This window comes from Rhinopithecus bieti, unplaced genomic scaffold (assembly GCF_001698545.2).
Source record: "Rhinopithecus bieti isolate Rb0 unplaced genomic scaffold, ASM169854v2 scaffold_41145, whole genome shotgun sequence".
Lineage (NCBI taxonomy): Eukaryota > Metazoa > Chordata > Mammalia > Primates > Cercopithecidae > Rhinopithecus > Rhinopithecus bieti.
The window spans coordinates 1,672,627-1,692,373 of NW_016817055.1; the positions used below are offsets into that span (position 1 = coordinate 1,672,627).

The 19,747-nt window shown below is 38.2% G+C and overlaps 1 protein-coding gene across 1 annotated transcript in view; it reads right to left on the reverse strand.

The window, feature by feature from the left end:
- Positions 1 to 11,123: 11,123 nt before the first annotated feature.
- Positions 11,124 to 19,747, reverse strand: part of LOC108517688 (cytochrome P450 1A1-like) — a 21,761-nt gene continuing 13,137 nt past the window's right edge. Inside the window, 5 exon segments of the mRNA XM_017855781.1 lie at positions 11,124 to 11,642; positions 11,645 to 11,985; positions 14,965 to 15,051; positions 17,996 to 18,116; positions 18,195 to 18,284. Of these exon segments, the coding sequence (XP_017711270.1) occupies positions 11,617 to 11,642; positions 11,645 to 11,985; positions 14,965 to 15,051; positions 17,996 to 18,116; positions 18,195 to 18,284 (665 nt within the window). The 3' untranslated portion in view covers positions 11,124 to 11,616.

Genomic DNA, 19,747 nt, shown 5'->3' on the forward strand with positions numbered 1-19,747 from the left:
CTGGCTAGTTTTTTGTATTTTTTAGTAGAGACGGGGTTTCACCATGTTAGCCAGGATGGTCTCGATCTCCTGACCTCATGATCCGCCTGTCTCGGCCTCTCAAAGTCCTGGGATTACAGGCTTGAGCCACCGCGCCCTTCAGTTCAACTTCACCTTTCTCTGGTGCCTCCTTGATTCTTCCTCTGGCAATTCAGAGATTTCATCTTGGTTGGGATCCATTGCTGGTGAGCTGGTATGATCTTTTGGGAGTATCAAAGAACCTTGTTTTTCATATTACCAGAATTGTTTTTCTGGTTCCTTCTCATAGTCTGGGATAGACTATGTCAGAGGGAAGATCTGGGATTCAAGGACTGCTGTTCAGTTTATTTTGTCCCACAGGATGCTCCCTCTACTTGGTGTTCTCCCCCTTCCCCAAGGGATGTGGCTTCCTAGGAGCCAAACTACAGTGATTGTTTTTGCTCTTCTGGTTCTAGCCACTCAGTTGAGCTACTGGGCTCCAGGCTGTTACTGGAGAGTATCTGCAAAGAGTCCTGTGATGTGATCTGTCTTCAGGTCTTGCAGCCCTGGATACCAGTGCCTGCTCTGGTGGAGGTAGCAGGGGAGTGAAGTGGACTCTGTGAGTTTGTGTTGTGTTTTTGTTTAGTGCACTGGTTTTGTGTTGGTTGGCCTCCAGCCAGGAGGTGGCGCTTTTAAGAGTGTATCAGCTGTGGTCCTATAAGGAGGATGCAGACCTTCCCTAGGGACACCTGGTTAAGTATTCAGGTTTCTCAGGCAGTGGGCAGAGCCATAGAGCTCCAGATTATGACTTTTGTCTTCAGCTACCAGGATCGCTAGAGAAAGACTACCAGGTAGGGGAAGAAATAGGCATGTCTGAGCTCAGCCTTTCCTTGGGCAGGGCTTGCTGTGGCTGCTGTGGGGAATGGGGGTGTGGTTCGCAGGCCAATGGAGTTGTATTCTCATGGGAATTATGGCTGCCTCTGCTGAGTCATATAGGTCACGGGGGAAGTCGGAAAAAGCCGGTAGTCACAGGCCTCACTCTGTTCCCACACAACCCACAGTCCTAAAGGCCAGTCTCACTCCTACTGTGCCCCCCAACAGCACTGAGTCTATTTCCAGGCAGCCAGTTACCAGGGCTGATAACTTGCTCCAGACCACCAGCCTCTCTGTTGAGAAAGCAAGCCGATTCACAGTTTTTCAGTGTCTCATGCGGCCTCCAGCAGTGATCCAGTTCCTTCAAAAAGTCTGTGGTTTCTCTCAGCTTTGCTGGTATGTTCCTGCAGTAGTTTTTGGGGCAAAAGTCCGTGATATGAATCTCCATACACTGGTGTGTCCGTCTGAGAGGGAGTTGCAAGCTAGCCCTGCTCCTGTCCACCATCTTAATCCCCTCTCTTGCAAGCTCCTTTCAACAACCAGCTCTCATCATCACCAAGGGAATGGCACCAACCATTCATGAGAGATCTGCTCCCGTGACCCAAACACCTCCCACCAGGCTCCACCTCCAGCATTGAGGATTACATTTCAACATGAGATTGCGAGGAAACACACATTCAAACCATATCAATTGTTAAATCGAGAGATACCATCTTCTAAATCATTTCACTGCCCATGGCAATTTTACCTTTGGAAGCCTTTACAAGCAATATTATTCTATGACCCACAAAGGCCTATTGAAGTAGATTGCCAATCAGTAAATAGTTTAAATGGTCATGAATTATCCAGTACATGTTCAATGACTTTACATTTAAGTCACTTAGCTAAGTACTGCTAAGACAATAGGTGACATTCTGCCTTTCACATGTGTTAAACTCTCTTCCTAATCTGCTGGATTTCTAAACTACCCTGTTTTCACCTACTCTGAGATGGCAAAAGCCTTTAGCAATGCTAAACAGATAGACAAAAGTCAAAATGCCAGGCAGAATAGTAAGAGGCACACTGAGGCCCAATGAGGACTGCAAGTATGGAATGCTAGGAAATAGTGTAAGCTAGGTGAAGTTGACATGGAGGAGTCAAGGAATGAAGACTCTAGAAAAGTGACCATCTGTGCAAAGAGGTAAATTGGGAGACCTATACAAATATGCTTATCAAAGAAAAACCATCTATCATGTTGAGATGGTATAATTCCCTTAACCCCCTTTGCCAGTAGGAACTGAAGTGGCTCATTTCACTCAGGCTGCCACTGGCTACTCCTTGCAGGAGGAAGTATGCGAGCGAGGGAGTGAGGGAACCGGAGTGAATGAACTCTAGCACCAGTCAGTTGCTCCTCTCTGGAGGGGGCAGGATCTGTGTGGGTCCCACAACGGTGTCAAATCATGTTACAACCAATGCTCTTTCAGAGCTGCAGTCCGGGGACTGCCAAGTGCCAACCAGCTCAGTGGAAGGTCAGAATGGCAACTTCTGTCCTCTTAGCACTCAGGTTCTTGTCCGGCATCCAGGAAGAAATCAGGTCACACAAACTGAAAGGTGATGAATGCAGAAGACTTTATTGAGCAGTAGGTGGCTCTCAGTGGAAAGGGAGGCTAGAAAGGGAATGGGAAGGTGATCTTTCCCTTAAACCCAGCCATATCCAGCTGGACCCATCTCCGAAGCTGCACTGTCTGAAGCTAGTCACGTTTATCTGTTGTCTCTGATGCTCAGTTGCTTCTCTGTTTGCCACTCAGCTGCTTGTATCCTTGATACTCAACTGCTTGTGTTGCTCTGCCAGCTGAAGTATTTTATGGGCACAGGATGGGGTGGGGCAGGCCAAAAAGGCAACATTTGGGTGGGAAAAATGGGGTTAGCTGTTTTCACTTAGGGCTGAGGTTCCAGGCTTAAGGGTGAGGTTCAGCCGGGAGCCCAGCCCTACTGTACCAATGTCAAGGTCTGGTTTACAAAAAGAGGTTATTGCAAAGCAATTTTCAAATGCATACCCCATTTATATGTGTAAGGAGGGTAGGAGGAAGCTTGAATATTTATGACCAGTCTTAGAACAACTAAAATATGTGTATGTAACTGAAAGACTATATATACGCATTAGATACATGTATCTGTGTATATAAATGCATATATATATAATTGCATTATCATTATTTATGTCTAAGGAGTTTTGCAACTTAGGGATAATATTTTAGTCTTTTTTTTTTTTTTTTTTGAGATGGAGTCTCACTGTGTCGCCCAGGCTGGAGTGCAGTGGCGCCATCTCGGCTCACTGCAAGCTCTGCCTCCCGAATTCACACCATTCTCCTGCCTCAGCTTCCCCGCCACTACGCCTAGCTAATTTTTTATATTTTAGTAGAGACAGGGTTTCACCGTATTAGCCAGGATGGTCTCGATCTCCTGACCGTGTGACCCACCCGCCTCGGCCTCCCAAAGTGCTGGGATTACATTAGTCATCTTTTTTATGCTTGGCACCTAAAGTGCCTGGCTTAGACTAGGGGCCTGAAAACACTCATTAACACAAAATAAAAGTGTTTTGGAGGTATGCAGAGTTTATTGATAGATCAATGAATAATCTCAAACATCTAAGTTTTCATACTTACATTTTTTTTGTCTTCCTGTATTCTCAGTTGCCAGCTTTTGTTTTAATTTAATTAATGCAAAACTTCTATATCCTGCAGTTCCAACTCACAGTTCGGTTGCCTAGTCTGAGAGTCTGAAGATTCATTCTCCCTCTAGACCAGCTCCACTAACTTTATGACAGATACTTGCCACCCTTAAACATTTCTTTACCATATACATGAGTTCACAGATGTGAAGGGAATGTATAATCTTAAATAAACACCGTATGCTCTATATTAGGCTTATGCTCTAAATATAGAACTGTATTTATAGTATTACGTTTTTTGAAAAAAATCATAGTTTTGTCAGCATTCTATTTACAACACATTGCTACATCTTTCTCTTTTTCTATATTTTTAACAAAATCAATGAAAGTGTACAAGCAGTATTTTACACTTGCTATTTGTAATATATTATCCCTATATTCCAAAAAATAAACTTCCACAACAATTATTAAATAGCAGGAAATATTAACCATCTGCATGCATGTATCACACTTTAGTTTTAAATTTTAGTTTAGGATATTTCAAACATAGAGAAAACTATAATAAAAATTGTGAACAGCCTTCAACTCATCATCAAGTTCTATGAAATTACATACTATATCATTGAAACTCTGTGATACCTTCTCCGTGTTAAATCCTCTCTCCACAGAATGCTGGATTTTGTGTTTATCATCCTTATGTAAGTGTTTATTTCCATAGTGTAAACACTTGAATATGTCCACACAAAATACAGCATGATTTTTCAGGTGTTAAAAAAATTTATGTAGGCCGGGCATGGTGACTCACGCCTGTAATCCCAGCACTTTGGGAGGCTGAGGAGGGCGGATCACCTGAGGTCAGGAGTTGGAGACTAGCCTGGAAAACATGGCAAAATCCCATCTCTACTAGAAGTACAAAAAATAGCCGGGCATGTGGCAGGCGTTTGTAATCCAAGCTACTCAGGAGGCTGAGGCAGGAGGATTGCTTGAACCCGGAAGGCAGAGGTTGCAGTGAACCAAGATGGTGCCACTGCACTCCAGCCTGGGTGACAAGAGCAACACTCCATCTCAAAAAAAAAAAAGTAAATATTATAATATCTTGCTCCATATGTACTTCTGCAATGTACTTTTTTACTGAATGTTTCAGCAATGGATTCATGTTGATTTATGTAACACTAGCATGCTTGTTTACACTACTGAATTCCATTATATGACTACAACATAATTATGTATATCCAGCATCTTATTTATGAGCGTTGGGTTGTTTCTAGTTTTTCACTTTTATAAAAAGCTGGAATGGATAATGCATGCCTTCTTTTGCACATGTGTGAGGATTTCTCTAATGGAATTGCTAAATCCCAAGCAAGTCATCTTCAAGTTTATTAAAAATTTTCAAATGTTTCTTCATATTTACATACCCAATCAGAGTAAATGCAAGTTCTCATGTCTCCAAATACTTAGCACTATTTATATTGCCCTATTTGTAAATTGTAGATTGTTTGCCAACCTGCTATGTGCAAAACGGTATTGTAGGTTGCTTTAATGTGTATGTCACTGATTATTACTGCAGTGGGCACCTTTTCATGCTTGTTGGCTCTTCCTATTTTTACCTATTTATAAGCCTTTCCCATTTATTGGGATGGAGATTGGTGACTTTTTCCTTATTAAACTGAATAAAGTCTTCTTAATTCTGGATACTACTCTTCTGTCTGCTCTATGTGTTCCAAATATCGTTTTTCACTCTGTAGCTTCTTTTACTTTTGTGTATTATGTCTTTTTTTGAGCGGAAATTTAACATTTCAATGTAGAAAATGAATTATTTTCTTATGGATTACATTTTCAGTATCTTGTTTAAGAAAGTTTTCTTTATTCTTCTAAACATTTAAGGTTTGATTTTTCTTATGAAGGTCTTTAACCTGCCTGAAATTGATTTTCTGAAGGTATAACTTTGGAACGTACTACAAACACAACTTTATATTTTGATATGTTGCCAGAATTTCTTTTAAATTAAGGCATATAGTGTTGAAACCATTGCCATTATGGAAACTACAAAAGTATTGAGTTGAGTTTGATGTAGATTTTAACTCTGCAGTAAGCCTTACCTGAAGAGTATCTTGGGCATATTCATCTTTCTGAGCCTCTTTTTCTGCAAAAAGTTAGTTCTAGGCCAGGCGCGTTGGCTCATGCCTATAATCCCAGCATCTTGGGAGCCTGAGGCGGGTGGATCACTTGAGCTCAGGAGTTTGAGACCAGCCTGGCCAACATGGTGAAGCCCTGTCTGTACTAAAAACACAAAAATTACCCAGGTGTGGTGGCACATGCCTGTAGTCCCAGCTACTCAGGAGGCTGAGGCAGGAGAATCACTTGAACCCGGGAGGCAGAGGTTGCCATGAGCTGAAATGGCACCACCGCACTCCAGCCTAGACAACAGAATGAGACTCTGTCTCAAAAAAAAAAAAAAAAAAAAAAAAATTAGTACTAATGCCGGTTCCATGGTTTGTGTTAAAATTAGTAATTCAGAAATATCTACTGTATTGCCTGACACACAGAATATACTGTTAGGGACTTGATCTCTGGCAGTGAAAGGAAATAGCAATAGCTTGAGAGAACCAGAACAAATCAAGATGAATGCTTGCTTATCTAATTTTGGCATAACAAGATGATGATGAATAAAAATGAATATCCCACATTTTGGAAACTAATAATATGAATATCTGTTGAGGTTATAGGATCAGACTTTCCCTCTGTGAGTCCTAGATGATCCTAGGTCAGGAAGTGAAGATTCAGAGTTCTGCCCAGGACAAGGGCCAGAAGAGACAGTTCTCTGGGGCTGAGAGAAGGCTCCTTTGTTTCTTTATTTTACCAACCTCAAAGTGTTCATCAGTTGGAGTGAACAGCTCTAGTAGGGATTGTATTGGTCAGGGTAGGGAGTGGGTCGGGGGACCTATCCACAGGGAGAAAAGAATGCAAGGAACTGTTCCAGGATGCAGTCTGGGAAGAGTCTGTGCTTAAGCAGTAGACTATAGAACTTTTTCATTTTTCTGGAGTCATCCTTTCCAATAGCCCCAAACCTGCAAGTAAATTTTCTTCAAAATTACAGCTAAATCTTAGTTACACCCTTGAAAAACAGGTAAATCCCAATACCCATGCTTAGATACAAACTGTCCAGGGAGAGAACAGGGATCCTTCTCTCCTTCAGAATAGACAGAAGACGTGGCAGATGCCATCAGACAACAATGTTTCTGGTGGAGCTGATGACACTGTCAGCTACCCATGGATTGGTGTTGGCAAGATGCAATGGGAAGAGAGGGGGAAGTTCAGTGACATTTTGGAATGCACTTGAGATGTTGGCTTTGGAAAGTTTCCTAAATACCAAGGACATACTTTGATTATGGTTCTGGAAAGACACATGAGGGCTAATTTCCATTAAAATGTGCCATAAAAATGAAAGGAAGAGAGAGAAATCCTGGAGCAGTAGTGTGCACTTGTAATCCCCAGGAGGCTGAGGTGAGGGCATCAATTGAGGCCAGGAGTTTGAGATCAGCTTGGGCAACGTAGCGAGACACTGTCTCTACAAAAAAATAAAAATAAAAATAGCTGAGTGTAGAGGCACACACCTGTAGTCTCAGCTCCTTGGGAGGCTGGGGCAGTAGGATCACTTGAGTCCAAGACTTTGAGGCTGCAGTGAGCTACAATTGTGCCACTGCACTCCAGCCTAGGTGACAAAGTGAGATCCCATCTTTAAAATAATAATAACAAAAAACATTTAAAAAAATTAAGGGCTTCTTTGATGAGACTTGGACCTTGGATCTGTAGATTAAAAAAGTGTGAGAAGACTGAACAGACTTTTAGGCCGAGGAGTTGCAAGCAACACAGTAGAAATTAAAATGTGAGCAGAGATATCAGAAATACTATCTTTACCAGACATTCTTAGACACTTCCTTTTTGCTAAAGCTTTTCCTGTTCTCTCACTAGATCCACTCACTTAATCATTAATTCATTCCGCCATTCACCGAACGTTCAATCCAATGTGAATGGATTGAATGTTCGGCCTCCTTGTAGCCAGTTCAATCCAATTAAATGTGTACTACATGCCTCAAATAGTGCTACACACTGGGGATACAATGGGAAGCAAAACAGACTTGGTCCCTGCATTTGCAGAGCTTGCAAGGTGGTAGAGATCAGCCTTAAAATAATGAATGGAACCAGGTATTGGGGCAGGGATGGAGGATGTAATCAAGAGATCATCAAATGATTACACTCCAGTGCAGTACCTTATAAAAATGAATGGCACTATAATGACTGGAAAAGAGAAAATTATGTTTAATAAAGGAATCTTAAAACATTAGAAACCCAGGAAGACTTTTAAGAGCCATTAAAATGAACATTTCATAAGTTGATCATCTCACTATGCTGGGAAATGTATTCACACACCATGCATCAGTATACAGGGATAGCAGATAAAAACAACACTTTTGTGTGTAGAGTTTACTCTTTGTGGAGCCTGAGAGTCAAACTCAGTGGAAGTACACTATTCTCTGGAAAGAATTTGAAAGATAAAAGACCTATAAACTTTTATTATTTTTATGTATTTTGGCTCTTCCAGTGTTAACAATGTATATGATAGAAAATATATTGTCTGCATCCTGCATTTTTTGTTTATCTAAAGAGAAATGCAGTGGAGGTATTCCTCACAGGGAATTTGTTTTATAGCTTCTTAAACCGTAAAATAACTCCCTTTAGCTATTTCTGATTTAAAGTGCATGTAACATAGTGGGTTTTTAAAATTTGTTTATTTAAAGCATGACTTGAATTTTGTGAGGAGATCCCATGTGAATCTGAAATATTAAATTGTGTATCTACACTTCCAGAGTCCTGGAACCGTCTGCAAACCAGGACAGATTTCACAGCCTAATTAATAATTATGTAGATAGTAAAATCCCCAAAGACCCCTTCTGCCTTTCTTTAAAATAGTTCAGATTTCTTCTTGTGTTAATATGGGTTGATATTTCATCTGAATTATAGGTTTAACTGGGAATAAATTAGAGAATTTCAATGTAGGAAGCAATCCTGTTCTTTTAAATTTTGGGTGCAAGTTTTCTTCTTGAAAAGACTTGAGAACAGGCATATCCTGCACTCATTTGTATCATGGAGTGGATAATGTTTCCAGACTGATCTTTGTCTTTATAATGTTACTAAGAACCCCCAGGGGTTGTGGCTACAAGGAGGCCTAGGAGATATAAGTGTCTACATATACTTGTGTGAAGCAGGGTATTTAATTCCTATAACTCTGCTTTTGTACTTCATACATGTTGACTCTAAGACTTCGCTCATCTTGGATTCTCAGTGGATGCATATATCCCTATATTATAAACTTCTCTATAGTCATAATGATTTCTGTGAGTGGTTTCCAGATTATTATTCAATGTGTCTTTGTTAGTACAAGTATATATATATACACACACACACACACACACACACACACACACAGAGTTATACTGTGTTGTTTCTGATTACATATTTCATGAAATAAATTATTACTTTAGGATAAGCATGTACACATAATTAAAATGAACTTATCATTACATATTAAATGACAAAGAAAAGCTATTCTTATTTTACTTTCACACTTTCTTTCCCCAGTTTTATTCTCATCCTTGTTTCTAAAGATACATAAAATACAAACATAAATTATACAAAAAGCCCAATAGTATACTATTTAATTATGCCTTAGGAGCAGAGGAGGAATGTAAATTAGCATTTTACAATACAAGGTGTTGAAATTCTATGCTTTGTTTATTTATATATAAGGTGGTTAGAAAAATGCAATTCCTTAAAGAAAATATCAGATAAATAGATACTAAGATTTTCAGTTTCTAGCCACTCCCATTTTTCTTGAGTATACAGAAAATTTCACAAGTTTCTTATGGTAAGAATATAAGAATAGTTTCATTTTTGATACACTGCCATAAGGGTAATATAAATCATTTCAAAAGCTCTTATAGAAGCACAAGCAATTCAATTATTCATTTGCAAGGAGAATGTTGAATTTATTTATATTGGAAGAAAGACAAGCATTGACTTTAATTTTCTTTTTCTTTTTTTTTTGAGATGGAGTCTCACTCTGTCGTCAGGCTGGAGTGCAGTGGCATGATCTTGGCTCACTGCAAACTCCACCTCCCAGGTTCAAGGGATTCTCCTGTCTCAGCCTCCTGAGTAGCTGGGACTACAGGCATGCACCACCAAGCCCAGCTAATTTTTGTATTTTTAGTAGGGACAGGGTTTCACCATGTTGGCCAGGATGGTCTTGATCTCTTGATCTTGTGATCCACCCTTCTCGGTCTCCCAAAGTACTGGAATTACAGGCATGAACCACCACACCTGGCCCTGACTTTAATTTTCATTGTCTCTGAATGGCCTAAAAGTTCTTTACTTCCATTGTCATATCTTGGCCAAGATCATCATTATCTAGAGAGGCACACCTCTCTCACTGCTCTTCCCAGTTGAATTAGACCCCAGATGTTCTCTTACCTCCCAGCTTGTGTTGCACATCCTTTATGATGCAATTCCACCTCAAACCTTCAATCTGAAATGCTAGTTCTTTCACTGTCCATTTTAAGTTCACTTATATGCCCTAGCTCATTAACAAATTCAATGAATAAAGCATATACTTAGTGCTGAGTCTTACATTTAAAAGCATTTTTTAAAAAATCAGCATGTAGTTTTATTCTCATTACATGCTATTATGGGCTCAATTGTGTCCCCCACCCCCTCGACTCTGAAATTGATGTGTTGACATCCCAACCTTTAGTACCTCAGAATGTGACTGTATTGGGAGATAAGGTCTTTAAAGAAAAATGAAGTTGGCCAGGTGCAGTGGCTCGTGCCTATAATCCCAGTACTTTGGGAGGCTGAGGCAGGTGGATCATGAGGTCAGGAGTTCAAGACTAGCCTGACCAACATGATGAAACACCACATCTCTACTAAAAATACAAAAATTAGCTGGGTGTGGTGGTGCACGCCTGTAATCCCAGCTACTCAGGAGGCTGAGGCAGGAGAATCACTTGAACCTGGGAGTGGAGGTTGCAGTGAGCCGAGATCCTGCCACTGCACTCCAGCCTGGGCCATAGAGCAAGACTCCATCTCAAAAAAATAATAAATAAAAATTAAAAAAATTTAAAAAGGAATAATGAAGTTAAAATGAGACTCTTAGGGTGGGGCCTTAATACATTATGACTATTGTTCTTATAAAAGAGGGAGAGACCCCAGAGTTGTGTGCACACAGAGAAAAGGCCCTGTGAGGACACAGCGAGAAGGCAGCTGTCTGCAAGCCAAGGAGGGAGACCTCAGGAGAAACCAAGTCAGCTGGCACCTTGATCTTGCAATTTCTGCCTTGAGAACTGTGACAAAGTAAATTTCTGTTGTTTATACTACCTAGCCTCTGGTATTCTGTTATTATCGCAGTCCTGGTAAACTATTAATAATACAAATATATATATATATTTAGTATGTACCAAAAGAAGTTGGCAACATTGTGAAAACACCAATTTGCCTTACAATTCAAAATTTAATACACAAATTTACGTAATCTGATACAAAACGGGCTTGAGGCAATCCCTGTCATCTCCTTTTCTCTACTCCTCTAACTCTAGCCCAGCTCATCTACTGTGACCATGCAATGCTCTCTGCTAGGCTACTCTAGCTCCCTTCTCTGGCCCTCCTGAGCACCTATGCCCAAGATCACTGAAAATATTTAACATCAGAACCTTGTTCTTATTCTGAACCCTATATTTAAAGCAAAGATGAATATGCCTGTTTATCTGAAGCTAGCGTAAAAGGAAGGTAGACAGAGTCCCCTTGTCTGTCTGGTCAATCTGTCACTCACTTTCCCTTCCACTCACATCCACATGACACCTGGGACACCACTGTGTGAGATCTGGATTTAAACCCTCTGATTTACATCACACTTTATTATTATCTTAAAATATCCTCACATGACATTAAGTCTCATATTGGAACTAAAGCTATACCACATACTTTATAAAACACGTCACAGAGTTGAATTCATAGCATAGCTCAGGGGAATAAACTACACATTGCTAGTTAAGTAAATTCAAATCATCTATTTTCTGAATTGAATAAGGAACCCTCCCCTCAGTCTGAGAATCTAAGCAGATGAACTCCCTGAGGAGCGGAGTTCTGCTTGAAGTTGGTATGGTTTTGGCCTCATGACTAACCCGTATGCAGGAGTCAGGTCTAGTTTGGCTCTGGGGCATTTTTTCAGCTTGAGCTGCTGCAGAACAGTAGTGATGAAAATGAATATCTCATTGCGTGCAACATCTTCTCCCAGACACTTCCGGATGCCCATTCCAAATATCAAAACTTTCTCGATGAGGCTTTTATTCAGTTCTCTGTTTTCGTTTAGAAATCTGTCAGGTCTAAATAAGCTAGGATTATCCCAAATAGTTCTGCATAAAATAGACAAAACAACATTTAAAAGAAATTATTTTCTCATTTTGCTATTGTTGGCAACTTTTCCACAATAATTTTGTTTTGCATGAACTACTTTAAGTTCAGAATACTCCTTATAAATTATATCTAGAGAAAGGAGGTATACATAAACCAAGTATATATACACCTGTATGTATAAGTACTTATGGAGACATATGATTATATATAATTATGAATATGTCACTTTTTCCTTTAATATTTGACAAATCTAGTTATGATAAAGATTTAGTACAATTACACCTAATTTTCACTGAAATGACTATCAATTCATTAGTGAAAAAAATACTTGAAAATCTATTTCATCAATTTTTCTGAATTAAATAAGAAACCCTCCACTCAGTCTGTGAATCTAAGCAGATGAACTACCTGAGGAGTGAAGTTCTGCGTGGAGTTGGGATGGTTTTGGCTTCTTGGCTAACCCGTAACCAGTTCTAGCTCGGCTCTCCTGCAAGCTAACTTCAAGGTATGGGTTAGCCATGAATTTAATTATTTTAAATGAAGAATTCCATAAAATTCTCATAAGAATATTCCAAAATGGTGACATAAATAAAAAGTAATACATATTCAATATATTTTGCTTTAAGCAGAATAAATAAGAATGATGAGACTGGGCCACATCTCTCACTCTGATAAAAAATATGTTTAGGAAATGGCCTTTGCACAACAATACAGAGAGGATCTGGGTCTCCAGAAAGCAGCTCTAATTGAGGGATTGCCCACAGTTCCCAAATCACTGTGTACCTGATTCTTTCTTCTATCTCTATCTTTTGTTACATGCACCATATTTGGCTTATTTATGACAACCAATGCTAGCATGTTTTCTGTAGGCCTAAACCGTATATCAGGGACCCACCTGGCTTTACAAAGAACTGACCCTCTTTGTATGTAGATGTCATCATCTCTCTAGAAGGAAAAACTGGTTTCTGTCTGTACCAGAGGCCACAGACCTAGAGGATTAGTTCTCTCCACAGTCCTCCAATACATTTTGGTTTTCTCTCATAATCTTTTAAAAATAATTCATTGTTGCTAACATTTAAAACTCAGATTTCTCATGAAAATATGCATTTCCAAGTTCTTTTTTATTTTTTTTTATTTTTTTATTTATTTATTTATTTTTTTTTTTTTTGAGACGGAGTCTCGCTCTGTCACCCGGGCTGGAGTGCAGTGGCCGCATCTCAGCTCACTGCAAGCTCCGCCTGCCGGGTTTACGCCATTCTCCTGCCTCAGCCTCCCGTGTAGCTGGGACTACAGGCGCCCACCACCTCGCCTGGCTAGTTTTTTATATTATTTTTAGTAGAGACGGGGTTTCACCGTGTTAGCCAGGATGGTCTCGATCTCCTGACCTCGTGATCCGCCCGTCTCGGCCTCCCAAAGTGCTGGGATTACAGACTTGAGCCACCGCGCCCGGCCCCAAGTTCTTTTTTATAATCGCAAAAGCTGACAACATTGGAACAATGTCCTGCTTGCCAACAGTTTACTGAGCTGAGTTAGATGTGGCAGATGACCTCCCCTCCTCACAATGCTTCACCAAGTCCAATTCACTTATTTTTGGTATTTTTTATTGCTCAATAGGTGCTTGAGTTTGTGACCTATGCTTTAGATTAATTAAATATGAAGAATTTTCCCATAATATCAAGTCTTAAATTACATACTCATTCAGCTTAAACAAGTGCCTCCATACAAATGGTATTTCTTTAGTGGCACCCATGTTAACTCAGTTTGTTTGCACATTACTCAATACTCTTTATAATCACCAGTTCTTAGGATATTATTAATAGAATACTTAGGATTATACTAAGAAAGAATAAATGTTATTAAATATACATTTGCAGTATTTCTTCTTATAATGGTTTTAAAATGCCTAGGTGTGGAGAATGGAAGTGTCAATCTCTGTGACAGTAAGTGTTGCAGTGGGACAGCATATGCATTGTCTTCTACCACCTTTCTGTTTACAGAGATTGTGAAGCTGCCATTAGGTACACAGGATAATCACCTCCCTCTCTAACAGCTTGCAGCCTGAAACATCAGTCAGATGAGATCTTGGGTGAGGAGAAAAGACTGTATAACCCATTTACCGTCTGCTTAGTGCATAAGAATGCAGTCTCTGCCAGTTACTGGAGACATCAAGCCCTGACCATGACAGGAAGCGCTTGGTTTCCATTATATAAAATGTACACATTTGGATTTGAGTCCTACCTCTGCCACCTTCTGAACACGCGACCTTAGGCAACGTGTTTAACCTGGCTGAGGGTTTATCTGTAAAATGGAGATTGTGATAGCACCAATGCATCGTGATCAATTATCAATAATAATTGAGGCTCAGGAAAGATACTGCAAGGTTTTGTGCCTTGCCCACAGTAGGAGTCTATAAATACTAGGTGTAATCATCATTCTCACCACCACCACCACCATCACCACTGTGATTATCCTCACTTTCGCTGCATTAGATACTCTCATCTCAGCCCTCTCTTTCATAGCTGATATGGATGAACTTCTAACTTTATTTTATTCAACAAATATTTATTGTGTGCCAACTATGTGTGAGGCAGTGATCCAGGTGCTGGGGTAGAGGAACAAGTAAACAAACAAAGAAAAAAAAATCCCTGCTTGGTGGCTTACATTGCAGTGGGGATTTCAGACTCCATTTCAATGTATTAGCCATGACCATGCAAAGTCCTCGGCCCAAATCTCTCCTAATGAGCTCATTTTTGAAATTGGATTTGCCCTATATTGAATTTTTCCTCAATTTGTGTCAATATATCACCATTTGCATTATAGTTGAGGAGAGAAACTGAGGAGAGAAACTTTCCAATATCTTTCAAGAGAAACAGGAGTGAAGGTTGGCTAAGAAGATTATAAATCTTTTCCAGATTAATAAACAGTAAACAACCAAACAAGCAAGCAGATTTATCCAAAGATTAATTTTGGTGACTTACTCATCGTGGTTTACTTGATACATGTTAATAAACGTGCATGTTTTCCTGGGAATGAAATAGCCATTCAGAGTGGTGTCCGCTGTAGTACTAAGAAAGCAAAAAACAGCATTACGGCACATCCTGTCAATTCAAATTACCCATCTCTAAACTGCCACCTGCAACTCAGACTATTTTTATTTATGTCTTTTTTTACTATAATAATATATCTTTATACATCTTCATTCTTTCATTAATTAAAACAATTTCCACTTCTTGTCAAATGAATCATTTATTTTTCTTGCATGTGTTAAGCACATTGTGCACTTAATATATTCAAAGCACTTCTATGAGCTACACACTTCCATAGAAAATTATCTCAATATTTCTGTGACAGAGCTGACCATAAGCAGGCAGATCAGATTACATCAGGAAATGATTAAGAGAATTATTCAGTACTTCTGTGTGCTCACTGTGTTTGTGTCTATTATTAATAAATTAGAAAGACAATGTCACACCTTTTAGTACTGGGTAGAAGGAACAATGGAATTGAAGCAAGGAAATCTGAAATTTGGATGCTGCCCTCAGTGGGATATTGGGCAAATTATCTATTCTGTGACTCCATTTCCTAGCTATGAAACGAAGGTGTTGGTTGTGTTGGATGGTCTCTAAGTTGCCTCTAAAGCAAATATTCTATTTTTCTAGTCTGATACTCAAACTCCTTCCTGAAACCTATTTGCCTTTCCCCTTTATGCCTCTATAATTATTCATGGATTGGATTCAGTCATTTTATGTTTCGCTGTGGCACTCCCTACCTCTCTAACCTTCTCTCACACTTACTTCCCCAAGAGAAACAGAAACATTTCAATTTGATGAGTTTGAGAGAAGGCATTGTCTACTTCTGGGTTCTCTCTTCAGATTAGCCAATTTGTAATGAAGATACATTTCATCTACAATCAGAAATAGACTGAGCTTAGAGGGTCAGATTTTGTCCTTCCACAGGAGACCTGAAAGTGTTAACTTAGCCAGAGACTGAGTAGAGAAGTCTGTCAGTTTCAAGGTCTACTTGATCTAGTTCTAAGCCACATTGTGAAAACTAGCTCTGATTATTTAAAAAGCTAATAATGTAATTTCTATTTCACCTGTGTCTATTTTGTGGCTGGTACTGAGCTTTGGCAAATAATATGAATGTTATTTATTGAGTTTCTCAAAACCCAACAAAGGGGAAGACCGAACAAGCAATAGACTCGCTTTTTGGAAGGGTTACCTTTTCTCATGCATAGCCACTTGCCTATCTCAACACATCCCGGTCCACACTCCCTCTGTGGATTCAGCTGCTCAGATCCTACTCACAGAAGTTATATGCTTCTATTTTATGGAAACCTGGTATGTAAAATTTTATTTCATTGGTATTAAAATATAAGAGTGAATTATAAAGTTTCTCTTTCTCCTTTTATGTCCCTTAAATTTCATGTGCATATGTGGTTTTTTCCACACAACTTTTAAGAAATGCACATGCAATAAATATTTATTAGGATATGGTTTGGTCCTTCCTGTGTGTTTTTGTATGTGTGTATATATGTTATATGTAATAGCAAACTTTTGCTGCTTTTACTTAAGTTTATTTCATTTAGTTTGTTTAAATTTATTTTATCATATTTTGTGCCTTTTCATTTTACATGGAAAACAATAAATGTCCAAGTGTAATAGAATAGATCAGTCCTGAACAATATAAGTAAGATAGCTCTTTTGTGTGTACAAAATTCCTGGTTCATATCACTCTGCTTTCATTAGCCAATGCCGTAGTTCTTTTAATTTCACATTTTAATGTATTTCCTTACTTTTAAAAATACAATGAATATCTATGTCCTAATACATATTTCTCCTTATCACTTAGACCCTCAGATGAGTTTACAGGGCCCTAATTAGATAACCACTTTCATTCCAAAGGATGCCTATAAACTTGGCAGAGCCTCTCTGTTCCTGGGTACTTAGCAGAAGTGTGGATAATACTCTTATGAAGCACCCAAAGTCACCTAATAAAAGTTATTGGGTCAGAAGAGTTGCTTTTAAATAGGTAGGACTTTTTGATTTCTTTAAAAACTTACGTTAAAATGAAATTTGCTTTAACTGAGAGAGGATCTGACATAGCAGCTAGAAAACAAAATGGATCACTGTGAAAAAATAGCCACTGTGTGTGAATAAAGAGAGCAAACAAGGGGCAAAATACAGGGAACTGTCACTTGCTGTCTGGCCTTGACTCTGCTCAGCTGGCGGTCTTGCCCTTTAGGACACTTAGCTAAGGACAGTGCATGCTGTCACACCAATTACTAAACGATTACATCAGTTTCCTGGGAAGAGAGATATCCCCACTCCTTCACTATTTAAAGGGAGAGGGAAGAACAAACACTGAGAATTCCAGGTTTTGGTTTTTTATAAAATAATTTTAATTGTGTGGAATAAAAACAGAACAAACTACTGGAAGTTTGGTTCCCCACAGATGTATTTAATGAAGCTATCTACCTAATCTATGCTGGCATGCGTTTGTGTGCTGGAGATTCTGGAATAAGATTCAGTAAAGTTTCAAGTATCTGCAAATGAATACTCTGTTTCATCTCATTGTGACAGCATTAGCTTCCTTAGTTTACTGTCCAGCAAAATTCTAGGCTACTAAAAACAAATCCATACCAGAAGGAAGCTAATTCTGCTCCTCAGATGAAAATTAAGCAAGTTTGCATGACTTTTCGTAGCCAAATACATATTATGGTTGGATTATCTGTTGTTTGGACTTTCCATATCTTTCTGACACTGTGATTAGTGCACATAATATCAAAGTTAATGACAACATAGTTTAGTAATGAAAATGTTCATAAAATATACTTTTGCTGAACACAAAATTTTATTATAGTGTTTAAAATAAACTAAGATTTAAAGTAATATTAAAACAATAATACAATATACATTTTAAAGTACTTAAATTATTCCAATGTCTAAGATTCTTCAATGCCTCCACCCCACCACTAGTGGCTGTTTTAAAGAAGAATTATATGCTTACCAATGTGGAATAGTAAATGGAAGAAAAGAGGCATGTCTGAATACTTCATTTATGAAAGCTTCTGTGTATGGGAAAATTTTCCTGTCTTCAAATCTGGGTGGTTTCAGCCCAATGTTTCCATCTTTAAAGAAAATTATTTTTTGATTTAATAAGAAAATGATAATTGTAAGAATTATATTTTCATTTGAAAGCATATTACCAATTTCTTCTTGAATTTTGGCTTGAATTTCTGGATAATGTATCAAATAAAGAAAGCTCCAATATAGACATGTTGATACTGTTTCGAACCCTAAAAAAGAACCAAGAGACCAAGTGTCATGGAAAAAAGCATAGTTAAATCAGTTTGCTCACTTTATTTCCTATTTGACTGCTAGGAATTAGCAGAAAGAAATCTAAAGAAATTAGATTAAGAATGTAGAAGTCAGATAAAGAATAAGAATTAACAGAAAGAAATCTAGCTAAAAAACAATAGAATCACTATAAAATTATTATTAAGGTTAATTTCAAACTGTAGTGGTAACTTCTCACCCATTATGGTAGTGCAAAATGGTGTGGCTACTATAGAAAACAGTATGGAAGTTTAAGTTTAAAAAATTAAAAATAGTATTTATATATTATCTAGCAATCCTACTTCTGGGTTATATATCCAAAAAAAATTTAAAGCAAGATCTGTAAGCTACATTTACACATTCATGGTCATTGCAGCATTATACACAACAGCTAAGAGGTAGAGGCAACCCAAATGTCCATTGACGGATGAATAGATAAAGAAACTGTGATGTATACATTGTGGAATATTATGTAATCTTAAGAAAGTAGATTCTGTCACATGCCACCACATGAATAAACCTTGAGGACATTAGGCTCAGTGAAATAAGGTAATCACAAAAGGACAAATACTATATGACTTCACTCACAAGAGGTTTCTAAAGTAGTCAAAATCATAGAAACAAAGCATAAAGGAAATTGTCAAGGGCAAGAAAGGATAGGGGAAATTGTGTTTAATGGGCACAGGATTTCAGTTTTGCAAGATGAAGAAGTTCGAGAGATCGGTTGCACAACCATGTGAATATGCTCAACAGTAGTAAACTATATCACTTAAAAATGCTGTCTATTTGTGAACATGATTAAAAATAAATTAAAATTTTGAAAGTATGTATGTACTATTTATAAGACTAGTGAAAACATAGGAAGCATTGTATTACATCATAAACACCATTGATGTGGATAATAATAATGGCTATTATTTGTAATAAAAATAAGAAGTTATTGAGTACTTACTCTGATCCAAAAGTGTGTGCTCTCTCTCTCTCTCTCTCTCTCTGTGTATACATACACTATATAACATAATATATGAGACATTGACACACATATATAACATGTTTTATAAATTACAATATAGATACGCAATGTATAACTAACTATGTTAATTTTACTAAGCCTCAAAGACATTATGGGTTTTGCTCAAAGTGAATGAACTCATAAAAGGCAGAGCCAATACTTAAACTTGGACATCATATGAGCACATAAGGAAGGGTTGACCAGATTCAATTTATTTGAATAAGTTTTAATGTATATTTTATAGTTTCAATTTCACTCTTTAAACAGAGCATCTTTCTTTTTAAGATTATCCATACCTCAGCTAAATGGTTTCATTACTGAAAATAAAAGCAAAGAACTCTGTATGCCAAACTTCATCTTTTTTTTTTTAATTGTATATGCCTGCTGTTTATTGTTTTTTTTTTTTTTTTA